Here is a 16,572-nt window from a genome sequence, read left to right on the forward strand (position 1 = left end):
ATATTATACGAATTTATATATTCAAATCCGAAGAAAAAAAAATAGGCATTTCCGGCCTCTTAGTTTTCTTCCGAAATTATTATTAAGTTAGTATAGTGAACGTAAATGGAATACCAAATTCGCGATAATTATGAAAAAAGCTGAACTACCAATGAATGAATAAAGAGACCAATGGCGGAATCTGTATTTTACAAGGCAACTGTTTCAACTAATATTAATTTTTCATGAAAATAAAAGAATCAGATAAAAAGTTAAAGATTAAAGATTAAAGTTTACTTACTTCTTCCGCTAAACGAACATTCATTTTTTGATATCCTTCGGGTGTGTATATGTTCAGGTGTTAATTTGTACGAAACTTTCAAGTTAGGTCTATACTGAAGCTCGTGTTGCAATAAAACTTCCCAATGGATTTTTTTTCACAATCCCATCAGGGGTCTAAAAATGTATTAAGCTATTTAATTACCGTAATGAGAACAATTTTTCATACCAAACATGATATTTTTTCTTACTAAATATTACGCATCGTCAATTTACATACTATTTACAAAATTATAAACATATATATTTGACTTCTTACCCAAAACGAAGGTCCCTCAAGAATTTTGGTTCGGAAACACTTCAGCAAATGAGGAAAGTCTGACATAAACCATAGTTGTCTAGATGTATCATAAGGATGCATACAACTGAATTTTTGGTCTTCGATACCAAAATTTTCCACGCTCCGCGGTTCCACTGAGCACCATCCGAGGTGACAACATCTACTTGCATTCCAGCTTTCTCTAACTGGATGATGCAGTCTATGATTAATTTATGCAGAACGTCTTTCGTCACTGCACTTTTGCTTAAAAATATCCCAACACTTGGACCCATGTATCACGGAAGGGTTGGTACATAAAAACTAGTGCATGATCAGCTCTCTCGTTTATTAAGTTTTGTGGCGTGTAACTGCCTAAATTGACGAAGCCATTAAACTCCATAGTTTTAGTATTTAATTTTACAGCTTCGCTTAAAGCGATTTCGTCAATTAATAAGGTACCTGCGAAAACACGAAGATGAAAGTTAGTGTAATAAAATGCTTGGAGTACTTGTATTAAAAAATTGTAAGCAAAAGTAATTTATTTCTAATTAAGCTATGTTAATAATGCATTATCTACGTATTAATAAGCATATTAGCAAAAATGATATTAAGCCTATGTAAATTATTCGAAATTTAGTACTACGCAATTTCTTTGTAAATGTAAAAATGACACAATGTGTATCATTGTTGTGTATGTCATAATTGTATTACTGTAACAAATGCTTTTGAAAAATAATAGAAATAAAAGTGGATAATTTATAACGCTAATAAAGCTCAACAGCTCATATTCACGTATAGTTTAACGTAATGTTTCGAAGAAGCAATTGTTATATTGTCTTTGCATTGATTGTTAGTAACCAACTGTAGAAAAATTGTTAGTATCGCAAAGTTTACCACGTGTCACGTAAAATAAATTATACCCCTTTTGTCATAACTTTCCATTCGCGATGCCTTCAAACGGAGAGTGTCAAATATAGCTTTCGGAAAACCAAAAGCGCTATCTAATTTGTTTATGTATCTGTTTAGTGTGTCCTTACAAGGTAATGGTAATATTTGACGTTCACGCAATTTATCATAAACCGCAGGACCTTTAATTCTAATCATTAGACACTCATATACCCACTCAATAGTATAACGTCGTTGTTTCGAATTTTTGACTTTAGCAGCTTGAAAACAAGCACGAACTGCTTGTTTTTGGGCTTCTGGGAGATCCGCGATTTCTTCTTCAATAACACTATCTTTGATTACAGCACACTGGTGTTTTAATTGTTCCATCTTTTCCTTCAATTGATGATTCTGTAGAACAACAAATAGTATAACAGCAATTACATTATAAAACCAATATTACCTTTTTCTTCAGACGATGTAAATTTTTTTGTTTTACATGCAGTTTACGTTTAATCGTAATGTAACGTTTCGTTATATCGTTGTTTTTTCGTTTTGACGACATTAACAATCTTTTTCGTAAGGATCGACAACTGAAACATCGATTCATTTTCATAAATCTTTTATATTTTTCGGGTGATTGTAAAATACCATCACACCTGGTTGAACACCTACAAAAAAAGATAAAATTCGTAATTCATTTTATTCATTACTTCACAAGGAAATGAAGATAATAAAAACCTTCCGTTGTTCACTCCAGCACCACTGCAAAACTGCGATTTTTCAATTTCTTGGAGCATATTAAAAAATGTATTACTGATGTTAATGAATAATTGTAATTAACAGTCACCCCTGTTTCCATAACAGTTATCTAAATAATAAATGATAAAAATTGAAAGATAAAATTTATATTTCCGGCCGATAATATACTAAAGTCTAAGTACCTGAATAATTAGATTATTACTAATTTTAACTTCTAATTTTAGTTTTTTCAAAAACTATCTATGTAATATAGAATTAAAAGTTTTTGTGGTTCTGATTGTTTTGACCAACACCAATTTTGTGGTAAACCTTGATCTTTCAGTGCTTGCAATATTGTAGTTAACGAAAACGTTCCAGGATTGTCATCAAAAGCTGCAGGACGATAATTTTCTTCGCATAATATTTGCCATTCCAACTCAAGATCTCCAGTATGACTTGTTGTATCTTCAATTATTTCATTTACGATACTTGAACTATACATTTGTTGGCGACAATCGGAAAAATTGTCACTTATGTTGCTGTTCTCTTCCATATGTTTTCCGGCAGAACAGCCAGTATCAAGTTCTTCGTTTATAACCACTTCCTCCGAAACTATTTGCATAGGTAAAGGATTTGTATTTGAAGAATCTAATACACGTGCATCATGGTGGTCTACGATCATATTTGCCTGTACAGGAATTGCACCTGGCTTTAAGTGGAATCTTTCTTTTGGTAAATCAAAAACCTCACCATTTGGCAAGTTTATTCTGTCAAATGTTCTAATGATATCATCATCTTTAAAATGCAATTCACAGACAAAGTTTTTATGAAGAAGATGTTGTGACAATGCCAAGTTCCAATTTTTTAATGCATCGGGACACTAATTTAAGAAAAAAAATTATATTTCCAACGATTATTCAGATATTAGTACGCATCTATTACGCTGAATCAAAAAAATGTGCAATTTTCTTTTTTTTTTTATACTTTAAAGTTTGAAGTGTTAGCAAAAACAGGGGAAAAATGCTAGCACGGGTAAATGCTAATAGCCACACTCATAGAAATTTGTTTGAAAAAAAAAAATTTAAATAAATAAATAACTGTGATGTCTTTAATCAATTATAACTTTTAAAAATTTTATATCTTATTTATCCTCAACTTTCATTCTATTAATTATTGATTATAATTCCCGTAATTTTTGATTTTATAAACTAGTGATTACAAAATAAAACTCGACTCTTTATTGAAAAATCACAGAATATAAATTAATTAACTCTTATTATTACTTAATTTAAATTATATATTATTAACTTATAATAAAATGGATTGAACTTATTGGTTATATTACCTTGGGTACTTGAAATAAAGTCGTTTGACGACGGTTTAATTCAACGTTTCGTTTTCTTTCAGCAGTTGAGCCACTTAAGCAATTTTTAACTGAACACTTTTTGACCATTTTCTTAAATTATTTTATCAATTATTTTCACACTTTAACAGCACTGTCCAAGCAAACTTAATTTTACATTTGTTTATGTTTACATACTTCATAAAATCTTAACGGCTTTTTGTGACGTCACAGAGATTGTAGTGATCGTTGCGCTACTCTGGTGGTGAAAATAGGTACATGTTATTTGCTGCTGTTTTTGAGGACACATTTTATACCAAATGACCTATGCCGTTCGAGCTCCTTCTATCTAAGCTCCGTGATATATATATTATAATATATTTATATATTATAATATAATAACCATATTATTATTATTATTATAATTGCTATTGGCTCTGGGAGGTTTCCTATTCGGCCTCGGCCGTTGCACTGGATGGTGGAGTAGTTGTCGTTGTGTGGTGTTGTTGCTGTTTTCAGGCCGTTTATAGTTTATAGGTGTCTCTATGTGCTTGTTTTTAAATTATAAATGTCGAGATTACATTTGCTCAGATAGTTGGTGAGAATGCGATAGAGATTGTAAGTTATCAGAATTATAGGCAATCGGATTCTAAGTAATCGGAATTCTAGGTAATCAGTAATTTACCCCATAGGAATCCTACGTCATCGACAATTTAGGTAATCGGATTCAGGGTTATAGAAATCTAGGTAATCGGAATCTAAGTTACCGGTAATCTGACTCATCGGTCTGTAGGTAATCGACGTCTTCCCGTTTTATTTTAACATTGAAATATTTTCTCATAGATTTATTAGCGGATAGAATTATATTACATAGAGATATTTTTGCATGGATTTATTTTTAAATATACAAATTTTTCATTTATAAATAATTCCTAGAAATATATTCCATAGAAATATCTGACATGGACTTATTTACATAGAGATGTTTTGTGCACGTTTGTTACTGAGTTAGTTAGGATTGAACTATCCAAAAGAAAGTTTTTTTACTCATGGGTTATTGAGTATAGTTTGCACGGAGTTGAGTTATTTGGAGTGAAGTTGTTTCCCTGCCTGCTAGATGACACTGTGTTAGAAAATTTTTGACTGAGAATCATCTTGGCTCGATGTGATTGGGGGTTTTGCCTGTGTGCCAATTTGACTTATATATTATGTTATCATGCAATGTTTTCGCTAAGATAACCTTTAAATATTTTAGGTTATGATCGTAAGGATTACATGAGATACTCGTCTATTGAGCGTTAGAAGTTGATTGACAGTTGACAATTCAATCATTTTTAATGCATGAAATATTCAAGTAATTTGAATGTTGTTATTAACTATCCAACAATGGAAAACGAGAAGAAATTGACTTTTGATAACAAGGTCATTTTGGCCCCTATGGTTCGAGTGGGCACTTTGCCCATGCGACTTCTTGCACTAGATTATGGTGCTGATATTGTTTATACAGAAGAGTTAATAGATTTCAAATTACTTCGTTCTATCCGGCGCGTAAATGGTAATCACTTCCGCTACTAGTTTTTAAAATTGATAGAATAAATTTTAAAATATATTTAAAATTTATCTAATTTTCAGATGTTTTGGGAACAGTTGATTACATTGATCAAACAGATGGGACCGTAGTTTTTCGGACTTGTCCACGAGAAAAAAATCATATCGTACTGCAACTAGGAACATCTGATCCTGAACGGGCTGCAAAAGTTGCGCAAATGGTTGAACAAGATGTATCAGGTATTGATTTAAATATGGGATGTCCTAAAAAATTTTCTCTCGACGGTGGAATGGGCGCAGCTCTAATGAATGATGAAGAAAAAGCAAAAGATATTCTAAAAAGTTTGGTTAATGGGATTAAAGTACCTGTTACCTGTAAAATTCGGGTTTTTGACGATCTTGATAAGACTTTAAAATTATGTGATGTATGGATATTCATTTTAAAAAATTCTCCAATTCGTGATGCTACACAAGTTTGCAAAACTTCATCTTTTTATTTATTATTTTTAGACTCTGGCATCTAGTGGAATTTCAGCAATTACTGTCCATGGTCGTACAGCTTATGAAAGACCTCAGCATATGAATAGGCATGATACAATTCGAATAATTGCTCAACGTTTATCAGTACCCGTAATCGCCAATGGTGGTTCAAAAGACATTGGATGTTATTCTCACATAAAAGAATTTAAAACAAAAACAATGGCAAGTAGTGTGATGCTCGCCCGAGCGGCGCAATGGAATTGTTCAATTTTTCGGAAAGAAGGATTGTTACCAATTGATGTTGTTATCAAGTCATATCTTAAATACGCTATTGATTATGACAATTCACCATCTAATACCAAATATTGTATACAAAATATTATTCGAGAACTACAAGACACCCCTTTTGGGAAAGAATTTTTGAAGGCGCAAACTTTAGAACAAATTTGGTAAGTCATTTTATGAAATTAAATAATGTTTATTTTCAATTGATAGTAATGAGCTATGTATGTATTTTATATAAAGCCAACTTTGGAACTTAGATGATTACTGCCGAATGAAATTTCAAGAGTTTCAAGAAAAAGGTTTTCATGGTCGTTTTCAAGTAACACCTCTCAGACATTGTGGAATAGCAAACGACAATCATGTAAAAAAAAATGAAAATAATATTGAAGATGTAATAGTTATGCGGTGTGCATTTCTTAGAAGGAGATTCTCTTACGATGGTGATTTACCCAAAACGAGACTTTTAAAATGGCTCAGAGAAACTGAAAAAACGAACATTGTACCTATTTATCACACATGGTTTGAAGATAAACTTTTTCGATCAATAGTTACTGTCAATAATAAAAGTTATAGTTCGTCATTTTGGTAAAATTTTTAACTTATGTTATGTATTTCAATTCATTTTTCGATGATCTTATATCAATATTATCTTTTTGTAGGGAAAAAAATAAAAAAAGGGCGGAGCAAGGTGCGGCATTAGTTTGTCTTTGTGCATTAGGAGTCATCGATGAAGAATTATTAAAAAAAAATGGAAGTTTACGAAAGTAATTTGCTTGATTGTAAATAAAAACAAAATATAAATGAGGCATTCCAACTTTTGTTTTATAACGGGCACAAAACTAAATTATATAAATTTATACAAAATAGAATTTTGAAATTATTTAAAAAGTACATTTCAAATTTAACCTTTAATAAGAATTTTTCAAAGGTAGTTTTTGAATTTTTTAAACGTCAAAAATTGAGGGGATTTTTTAGTAAATTTTTTAGAAATCAAACTTTTGTATTTGTCCTCATGACACAACTTTTGGAAGATTTTGCTATTTTCTGACTTCTTTTGTTAAGTTGTAACCTCATGATGACGCTTAACGCTAGCTTTCTTTTAACATTAATTAATAAATATTTATAAGTAGGATATAAGATGTGAATTATCAAATTAGTTTTAATATATTTTATTACAATATTATATTAAAGCGAGTGTAACCAAACTGTTATTTAAGAATATTATTTTTAGTTACACATTGGTTACATTAATTATTCAGTCGTTGAACCAAGGGATCATAGGATTTTTCGCACACGTGTTTTTCATGACTTGTCCTCAGAGTCTCAAGTACCTACGGTTTCTCAGAACTCAACTACAATGTCCCATTATACTTGATAATAAATTATATTTATTTAAAACAAAATATACTCTATGTATTAAATATTTTACAATATAAAACTTTCTAATTTGAAATTAATAATAATAATAAACTTTCTAATTTGAACAGTTATGACTATTTAAATTGTAAATCAATAAAATATTTAAAATAATTTAAATTGCATTTAAATTCGCGCTTTGCTGGCAGGTAGTGTCATCTGTTGAATGCATCTAAAGGCATCACAGTTGATTGTTATGCAGTTGGTAACATATATGTATTTCTCCCGTTAATTCTCCAGTTACACGATACACACGTATTTGAAAATATCTCCATATAAATTTCTATTGAATAAATTTCTAGTGAATATTGGTAGAGGAAAAATTTGTATATTTAACAATAGTTCTATGCAAAAATAAAACGATGTAAAATAACTCCTTTCGAAATTCATCCGAAGTCTGTAAAAAGATAAAGGTACGATTTCACGGTGACGCTTGACGCCAGCTTGAGGATGAAATTTGATAACACTATATAATTTCGATCAAAGTGCCATCAAGATGAAAAGCAGTGTCAAACAAGTGTTTTATATAGATGGCACTCTGATCGAAATTATACAGTGTTATCAAATTTGACGCTCGAAGCTGGCTTCAAGCGTCACCGTGAAATCGCACCTAATTCAGCTTTAAAATAAATCCATGCATCTATATCTCTATGTAAAATAAGTATATGTAAATTTGCTGGATCATCTGTAATCTGTAATAAAGTCGCATGCACTGTTTTACTGTGAGTCTTGTGGCGCTGGAACTTTGAAATTAAAATTTAATTAAATGATTTTTATTTTTTTAATTTGTAAATCTAATTTAAGACGGAGATTGTGGGCCAGTTTTTCAATCAATGATTTCGCTAAAACAGTGATTTCAAAATTGCCAACTTAAGAAAATAAATCACTAATACTCTGAACTCGTATATTAAAATTATAAGAGTGTATATTCAAGTAGGTATGTTTACGAAAATAACATCAAAATAAGAAAAGGTTAAGAAACTTAAAAATTAATAAATAATTATTGAAAATTTTCTTTTTACACAAAATTGAGACACGAAAACATGGCGGTGTAAATTGCATTATTCCGTAAAGGATAAACTTGGTTTCCCAACAAATATATTATTTAATTGAAACAACTCAGCCTCTGCACAATGCAAAATGTAAAATTCTGTCACAAGATACATGTCTGGACACCACAGAACTTTTCTCCTTGAACCCACCCATAGGCACTGGCATAGTACAAAGGATTTGCTGCACTTTTACACCTTGCTCAGGTTGATTTCAATTGAAATGGAATTTTTTGTATGAATATTTTTAGTAGTATATTGTTATAATCATATATTTCTCTTAAGGATAGGAACCTAAAGGTAGTAGGAATTATATATGTCCCTTAAGGATAAGAGCCTTCATCTAGGAAGAGCAAGAGAAGCAGAATAGTTTGGTAGACTCGAGGCAGAAATCCTGGACTTGACGAGAGAACGAATTGACTACCATAACTACTTCTGCAAGCCCTACACAAACAAACCAGTACCTAAGAAGATAGGCCCAAAATTAAAAGCACGAGAAAAATTCTACAGTTTAACAATAAATATTAGTTATTATTGCAGTATATTGTTATATCCAGTCATTCATTACTGTACAGTGCTTAAATACATTATTTGATGATTTATTATTTACTTTAAATAAGTTTTTATTTTTAAAAATACCAAGTTATTGTGCAAATAAAACAAACATTAAAATTATTCGCTGTAAGAATCAGCAGGGAAATATTCTCCTTCCTGGATTTTCTCAAATAATAAATGTTCTCTTTGAATTTTAATTTTAAGTAATTCCATCTCATATTGATGTTTTTCAATAGCTTGCTCTTTTAATATAGCTGCAAGCTCATCTTTTGGAGACATATGTTTTTCTTGAAGGACGTTATCATACGGTTTGGCTGAAGTACTTTTTTATGTTTGTTGGCTTTTAATGGAGCACTTATTTTAGATTTTAAATTAGATGGATCGATTTTCGCCCAATCCCGAACTTGTTGGTTGCTCAGCAAATACTAATTAAGAAAAAAAAATGTTTAAAGCTTATATTTTTACTCATATCCTAACAGATAAACTAATTTAATTCAAGTTTGATCAAGTTAAAGGTATAAAGGTTATAAACTTTTACAAAAAAAGTATGTATTAAGTAATTCGTAATTTAAAATATTTAGAAATTTCTTTAAGGTCAATATGAAAGATATTATTACCTCAAAAACATCGTTTTCGGATCCCTCATCCTCCACATTAATGATATCCGTCACCGTGGATGAATCACCATCATTATCATACTTATTAATAAATCCTCGAACAGTTGCTTGATGTCCCTGATTAAAAATATTGATTGAAAAGTATTGGGAATCAGTCACCCTATGTGAACTGTATATCTATATATACATGAAAAAGAATTGAAATTATTCAAAAGTATTCTAATTTCATCATTTTCAATCCTTTTCAATCAATATTTTTAACCAGGGTATGACACCCAAAACCGCATCCATCACCGGATCATTGTCAACACTTGTTTTCCTCCTCCTGAAAAAAATTGGGATAATTTAAATACAAATTTTATTATTATATCAAGAAAATTAAAAGAAAAAGTATAATTTACCTGTTTTCATAGCTTCTGCTTTCAGAGCACTTGAATATTTCCTGGCTTTGGTTTTATATAAAAAATAAAAACAATTTTAAATACTGTTATTAATAAAAACTTACTAGTGAATTTAATATTTTCATTTAATCTTCATCGTAAATATTTGCAGAAATATGTAATTGATCTTGCTGAGCTAACGTAGCACACTAATGGGTAAGTGAGTACTCGCCAAAATGAATTCTTGCTTCCACATTACCTTCTTCAAATCTATCGATACAGACTCTGAAAAACAAATTATTTTGTTACTGTTGCAAATTTATTGTTCATTAGAAATAAATATTTTTACCTCTAGATTTTTTCAATTATGATAGACAATGCAGTCATACGCTGTGCCCACGTCATGATACTTTTTTCTTCATTTTACAAAGCTTCGACTCACGTTTGCAAGTCTTCTTTGACCAACTTATCTTCGACAGTGGTTGGATTAGAATAACTCGTCTCAAATTTCTACAGTAGTATATAATAATTGATGTTATGAAATTTATTGGATTGAGTGTTAAACTTTAATTAAGTTTTATGCATATAAGCAAACTAAATGTTAGCATTTATAACAAATCAGCTATAGTTAACACAGTTAAAATACAAAAAAATAATAATTACCATTAACTTATGACCAGCAATAATAGTTATAAGTCCTTCCTCTAATTGTTCTACAGTACTTGCATCAATATTTTCATCACCACTGCAGTCAAGGCATGCTTAAATGTTCGGTTTGCAATCACTTATCACCTACAAACCATAAACAATTATACTCCACATTTAATATAATTTTAATAATTAAATAAATAAATATAATTGTTTACCTACAATACCACAGCACCAGGATCTATTCTATAATCAAAAATAGCAATAACGATGCCACGACCATCGTACTCTGAATATTTAATAAGAAATTAATTAATTCCAATTTCTTTTTCGGCACGAGGCCACACACAACAAAATAACGCATAAAATTATACGGAGAAAAAGTAAAAAAATGGGATTGAAGGAGAACTCTTTTTAAATAATAATGATGATGTTGATGATCGGCCCCACAATCATAATAATGCTGCGCTCTATTTACTCTCACTCTTATAAATGTTTTATTACGTTAAATACTCTTTATATTTTACTTTAAATATTGTAATTTAAAGATAATCGTAATAGTCAAGTCAAGAGTTTTATTTGAAAACTTTATAGGCAATTTTATTCTTCGTGAGCAACAATCATCTATACATGATCGCGCTGATCTGTCAAATTTTTTCTCTCGTGTTTTTCTCTCGTATCTGTTTACACGTATACGTGTCTCTTTTGTTCCTTGTCTTAGCATTCAATTTTGTGCAATTAAACTGAAATAAAAAAAAGCATTAATTTGATTTTGAAGATACGATGTAATAAATTACTACTTACTTTTGAAAGTATCCATTCACTAATACATTTCTAATATTAGCATAACCAATTACAGGGTTTGCTACCTCAGGAATTTGGAGATATTCCTGAACAGAGACATTTCTAATTGGTAGTGGTTTTTCTTGTCGCGAAATATTATATAAAACTGCAGCAGCAATAATACAAGTTAATGTTTTTCAATTTTTCTAAATCTTGTGCCTTGAATTATAGCAAATTTTCTCGACCAAACACCAAAGGTGCGTTCAATCGTGTTTCGGGTTCGGATTTGTGATTCGTTGTAAAGTTGCTCTGCCGGTCTTTGTGGATCTTGTAGTGGTGTCAATAAATAAGACAGATTTGGGTAGCCTGAGTCACCAAGTAGTAATGCATTTCCAAACTGATTATTCTCAAAACGAATATGAATTCTTGAATTGTTAAATATAGTTGAATCGTGAGCTGAACCTGGCCATCTTGCAACAATATCAATTATTTCTAGGCGTGCATTACATATTACTTGAACATTAATAGAAAAATGTCCTTTTCGATTTCGAAAAATTTCAGCATCATCACCACCGAATGATTCAACTTTTACATGCTTGCAATCAATACAGCCTACGACCCTGATGAATCCGGCTGTTTGATAAAACTCAACTTGGTTTTGCAGCATTTCAACTGGAGTTGAAGGGAAACGTATAAATTCATCACTTAGACTTGCAATCATTTCGAGAAGACTATCTATTATTTTGTGTGCACAACTTTTAGTTATTCCAAAAAAATCACCCACAGTAATTATAAAACTTCCAGTAGCACAAAATCGTAACAACAATAGTAATTGTGTCATTGGAGGAACTGCATCATTTCTTCATTAAAAACAACACTTTAAATTCATTTCTAAAAATGAAAAATAATACATCAAAATAGCTATACCTTTCTGTAAATAATTCAAAATGATGATTGAGACGATTGAACAACTGGAGTGTTGTATTTTTGTCGAAACGAAAACGATCCATAAACTGTTTATCGGTTAAAATGTTAAAATAATTTTGACCACCATGGTCTAAAACCTGTATTGGTAATTGTTCCTCGATTGGATTGTTATTTTCATCCGGCTCAGAGTCATAATCAGATGAAAATATAAAGTTCAATGCAGCGTCCATTATTTTTATTTATCCTTACTTTTTATTAATAAAATACTGATGACAGTTATTTATCAAAACAAATCTGAAGTTGTACACATTAAAATTAAATACGCACTTCAGAGTCTTTACTTGTGAACAATTTCATACCACTAGTAACTTTTATTTTTTTTGTTGGTAACTTTGAAATCACTGTTTTAGCGCAATCATCGATTGAAAAACTGGCCCTGTCAGTCGTATAAAATTGATTAATTAGGAAATAAAATAGAAGAGAAATTTCGTGATAAATTTCGGGTAGAACTCTATAGCCATGAAAGTGATGACTTAAACAACCGATAACATAGGTTCCGATGACTTGAATTCCTATAGCCCAGATTCCGATAGCCAAGATTTTCGATTGGATATAATTCCGATAACCAAGAATCCCGATGAAATAGAAACCGTTAGCCTAAATTCCGATAGCCAAGATTTTCGATAGGATATAATCCCATTAACCCAGGATCCCGATGGAGTAGAATTCCCAATGCATCTGCGAAAAAATTTTTATTCAGATAGGCGGCGCTATTTGATTGCAGCTGTTATGCCTCCATCTAGTTTATAACATATTATTATTTTTGATTAAGGATCTTACCGACGGCGGCTTCTCGCCCGGGAGTATTGAAATACTCGGTCTCAGTGCGGGAGAGGAATTTAAATTTAATAATAAATTATAAGACGAGTTTGTTTAGTTGGTTTACTCAATATTTGAACTTTAATTTATTATTAGATTATTTAATAGAAAAAAAAGAAAAACTCTTGTAAAATCGCTCGACAGTTGTTTAACAATAGATAGTTCTCAACTACTTGAGTTCTCGAGGAGTAGTGTCGTTACAAAAGCGTTGATTCGAAGTCCTCAGCTTCACATCTCCCTCCATTTTCCACACACATAGGCTTACACTACGTTACAACTTAACTATTCCTTACAACTAATACATATATAGAGACTTATCCTTATAACACATAATTTCTATCTTTTACAACCTAGTTCCTTGAACACTATTACTTATTAACTTACACTGTGATAGATTATTTTCTTCTACTGAATTATTTTATATATTATTTTATTAATGGGGTTATAGTAGTATTACTGATGAAGATGATTATGCTATTAATGACTATATTAATAACAATAATGATAATAATAATAACAATAGTAATAATAATAATAATAATAATAATAATAATAATAATAACAATAATGATAATAATAATAACAATAGTAATAATAATAATAATAATAATAATAATAATAATAATAATAATAATAATAATAATAATAATAATAATCGTAATTAGTTTGATCAGGGTTTGCTAATTGGTACTTATATTATAATTGGTCAATGTTAAATTATTATTTACTTATTTATATTAGAATAAAAGATTATTTAATTATTAAACTCTAGTGAAATTTAATTGTTAACATATCAAAATTTAATATTATTTAAGGCTTTTAGTTTATTTATTAAATAAAATAACATATTTTCAGCTAAATTTATGTAACATGTATTGTTTATGCATTCCTATGGTTACGTTATTTATATTCTGTAGAACAAGACCCCATTGAGTTTCCACACGTGTCTTTTATGACTTTTCCTCAAAATTTTCAAGTGCCCTGTGGCGAGAAAACAGCCCTGGGGCTATTTAGACTTTAGGGTTTCTTGAAAATTCAATACTATGCCCTTTTCTGTCAACATCTTTTGTTTTTTTTTCTAAATAACCCAACGAACTATCGAAAATTTAGTTAACTTAAATTCTTTAACAAACATGTTGTTTTACTCTTAGTTCTAGTTAAATCGTATATTTTTAAATGATAATATTTAAAATATACGATTTGAATATCTGTTCCCGCTATATCACAGGTGCTGTCACCTGTTGGCTTAAATCGTTCAGCCAGGACATAACACAGCTCATATTTTCCATAATACTTTAAGATTGTTTACATCAAACGACAGCATATTATAAGGAGTAATTTAAAAAATTTTTAAAGTTTTAAAATTTTGATTCTAATTCCGTATAGAACTAATTATATTTGTAATTAATTAATTAATTAATTTTAAATAATTAAATTGAAAGGTATAACACCAAATTAATAATGAATTTTTTTCATTTTAAGATTTTTTAATTATTTTAATATAAAAACTAATCACTCAAAATTTATAAAATTTTATTTTTCAAATATACCATAGCTACTATTAACATTTTTATTTTTTAATTAGTTCATAAAATAACTAATAATAAAATATTATTTTTTTAATTTCATCCAAAAGCACTTTGACCGATGACAGAAATGTAGATTTAACAAGTTGAGTCCGGCAGGCTGGAGATCGAGTTAGCTGATGAAGAAGATGCAGAGGAAGCTTCAGATTCCCCAGAGAATATTGATGAAGAATGGAAGAAGCTATTGTTTTTTTTATTGACATGACCGTGCTCGAAGAATTTGGATCCATCATGCGGGCTGAAAAATGCGTGCCTCAGGGAGAATTTAACATTCTTTGAGCTACTATTTTCAAAATAAGGAAACTAGAAAATAGAATATTAGAAAATCGAGCTTGCTTTCACCAACATATTTATTATCGACATTTGAATTTATCTATATTATTACAAATTGCACTGTAAATCCAAGTGTTTTAAAAGTGACTACAATGCTTCTAGATAGAAACAAAACACTTGGATTTACATGTGTATTTCTTAATTATTGACATTTTTAAAAATATAAGGTCATCTTGAAGTTAAGCTCATCAGAAATGTTCATTTGAGTACACACACGATTTTTTTCATATATTATATATATATATGATATTTCTCATATTTGTGAAATTTATAAAATACATTTAAAGTTCGTGTATGTATTTAAACGAAAGATTTCGATAAGTGTAACTCTATGATGAGCTTTTATCGTTAAAAATATCATCAATGCACAAAATACAACTTCATTACTTAATTATTGATATTTATGAAGATATAAGATCATCTTGATGTTTCGCTCATCGAGACCTATCATTTTAATACCCACACGAATTTTTTCAAATATTTTATAAACATTTTCCATATTTGTGAAATATATAAAATACATAAAAATTTCTGTGGGTATCCAAATGAAAGCTGAATAAAAAGTTTTTCGCGGATGCATTGGGAATTTTACTCCATCGGGATCCTGGGTTAATGGGATTATACCCTATCGAAAATCGTGGTAATCGGAATTTAGGCTAACGGTTTCTATTTCATCGGGATTCTTGGTTATCGGAATTATATCCAATCGAAAATCTTGGCTATCGGAATCTGGGCTATAGGAATTCAAGTCATCGGAACCTATGTTATCGGTTGTTTAAGTCATCACTTTCATGGCTATAGAGTTCTACCCTAAATTTCTACACTGGATTGTTTTTTTTTTTTTTTATCAAAGATTTAAAATTTTTTTCAAATGTGATGGTTGTTTCGTAATAACTTCTAAATGACTCTACCGCTCGATGCCAAAAATTAATCAGCTCTTAACATCAAAAACCACGTTGATCGCCGCCAGACCGATCAAAATCGGCTGATTTGACCGAAGATATCGTAATTTATAATAACTCCATGTCAGATATTTCTATGGGATATGTTATGTCTAGCAAGGTCACTAGATTGCTCGTGCTGCCTCCTTCTGGACTGAGATGTGAGTTGTAGTCACGCGGGATCTATTTAAATTTATTGTTGTTTATTAATTCAGGTTTTTTAATGGAATCTGTTAAATTAAGTTGAAAAAAGGTAAATTTCGATTAAATGGACTGTTTTGGTTTATTAATTAATTAATTAATATGATTAACTAATATGATATGTTGTACTTTTAATTAAATATTAACTATTATTTAATTATTGAACGTAACTTTAATAGCTTGTCAGTTGTTTATTTAGCAAATAGTATTATTTTTGGCTTGATTCTATGGTCTTATTCTATTTTATAATTTATGGCCTCTTGAGAATGCTTAACGAAAATGTATATGTAATTAATAAACCTTTGAAGGACATTTAACACTTGGCTTTTCTTTTATTGGTTTTCATAAAGGTTTAATTGTCGAGTAACAGGAGCAAGCCCGCTCGAGTACTTTTGTAGT

The 16,572-nt window shown here is 30.0% G+C and overlaps 3 protein-coding genes and 1 long non-coding RNA gene across 6 annotated transcripts; 2 read left to right on the forward strand and 2 right to left on the reverse strand.

Moving 5' to 3' along the window:
- Window positions 1-827: 827 nt before the first annotated feature.
- LOC141528028 (uncharacterized) lies at window positions 828-2,321 on the reverse strand. Of its 2 annotated transcripts, none has more exons than XM_074243855.1 (4): window positions 2,204-2,321; window positions 1,926-2,133; window positions 1,498-1,873; window positions 828-1,036 (listed from the first exon to the last, which is right to left on the reverse strand). In XM_074243855.1, the coding sequence occupies exons 1-4, from the start codon at window positions 2,260-2,262 to the stop codon at window positions 843-845; spliced, it is 837 nt and encodes a 278-aa protein (XP_074099956.1). In that variant the 5' UTR covers window positions 2,263-2,321; the 3' UTR covers window positions 828-842. The 2 variants fall into 2 exon arrangements, with proteins under 2 accessions (XP_074099956.1, XP_074099957.1); XM_074243856.1 differs by having other exon boundaries at window positions 883-1,036; window positions 1,701-1,873.
- Window positions 2,322-2,453: 132 nt separating this feature from the next.
- LOC141528015 (uncharacterized) lies at window positions 2,454-3,905 on the reverse strand. The gene is made up of 2 exons (XM_074243836.1): window positions 3,549-3,905; window positions 2,454-3,083 (listed from the first exon to the last, which is right to left on the reverse strand). Exons 1-2 carry the CDS (start codon window positions 3,654-3,656, stop codon window positions 2,454-2,456), a joined length of 738 nt encoding a protein of 245 aa, XP_074099937.1. The 5' UTR covers window positions 3,657-3,905.
- Window positions 3,906-4,729: 824 nt separating this feature from the next.
- Dus2 (Dihydrouridine synthase 2) lies at window positions 4,730-7,261 on the forward strand. The gene is made up of 5 exons (XM_074243947.1): window positions 4,730-5,100; window positions 5,178-5,518; window positions 5,604-6,022; window positions 6,099-6,443; window positions 6,518-7,261. Exons 1-5 carry the CDS (start codon window positions 4,887-4,889, stop codon window positions 6,624-6,626), a joined length of 1,428 nt encoding a protein of 475 aa, XP_074100048.1. The 5' UTR covers window positions 4,730-4,886; the 3' UTR covers window positions 6,627-7,261.
- A 262-nt stretch (window positions 7,262-7,523) lies between these two features.
- On the forward strand, window positions 7,524-8,915 carry LOC141528090 (uncharacterized). Of its 2 annotated transcripts, XR_012479308.1 has the most exons (5): window positions 7,524-7,687; window positions 7,894-7,996; window positions 8,079-8,211; window positions 8,308-8,530; window positions 8,614-8,915. It is a non-coding gene; the product is annotated as an uncharacterized LOC141528090 (long non-coding RNA). The 2 variants fall into 2 exon arrangements; XR_012479307.1 differs by having other exon boundaries at window positions 7,532-7,996; window positions 8,614-8,914.
- Window positions 8,916-16,572: the final 7,657 nt, after the last annotated feature.

This window comes from Cotesia typhae, unplaced genomic scaffold (genome assembly GCF_013202065.1).
Source record: "Cotesia typhae breed Kobodo isofemale line unplaced genomic scaffold, CoteBio_Ctyphae contig_42, whole genome shotgun sequence".
Lineage (NCBI taxonomy): Eukaryota > Metazoa > Arthropoda > Insecta > Hymenoptera > Braconidae > Cotesia > Cotesia typhae.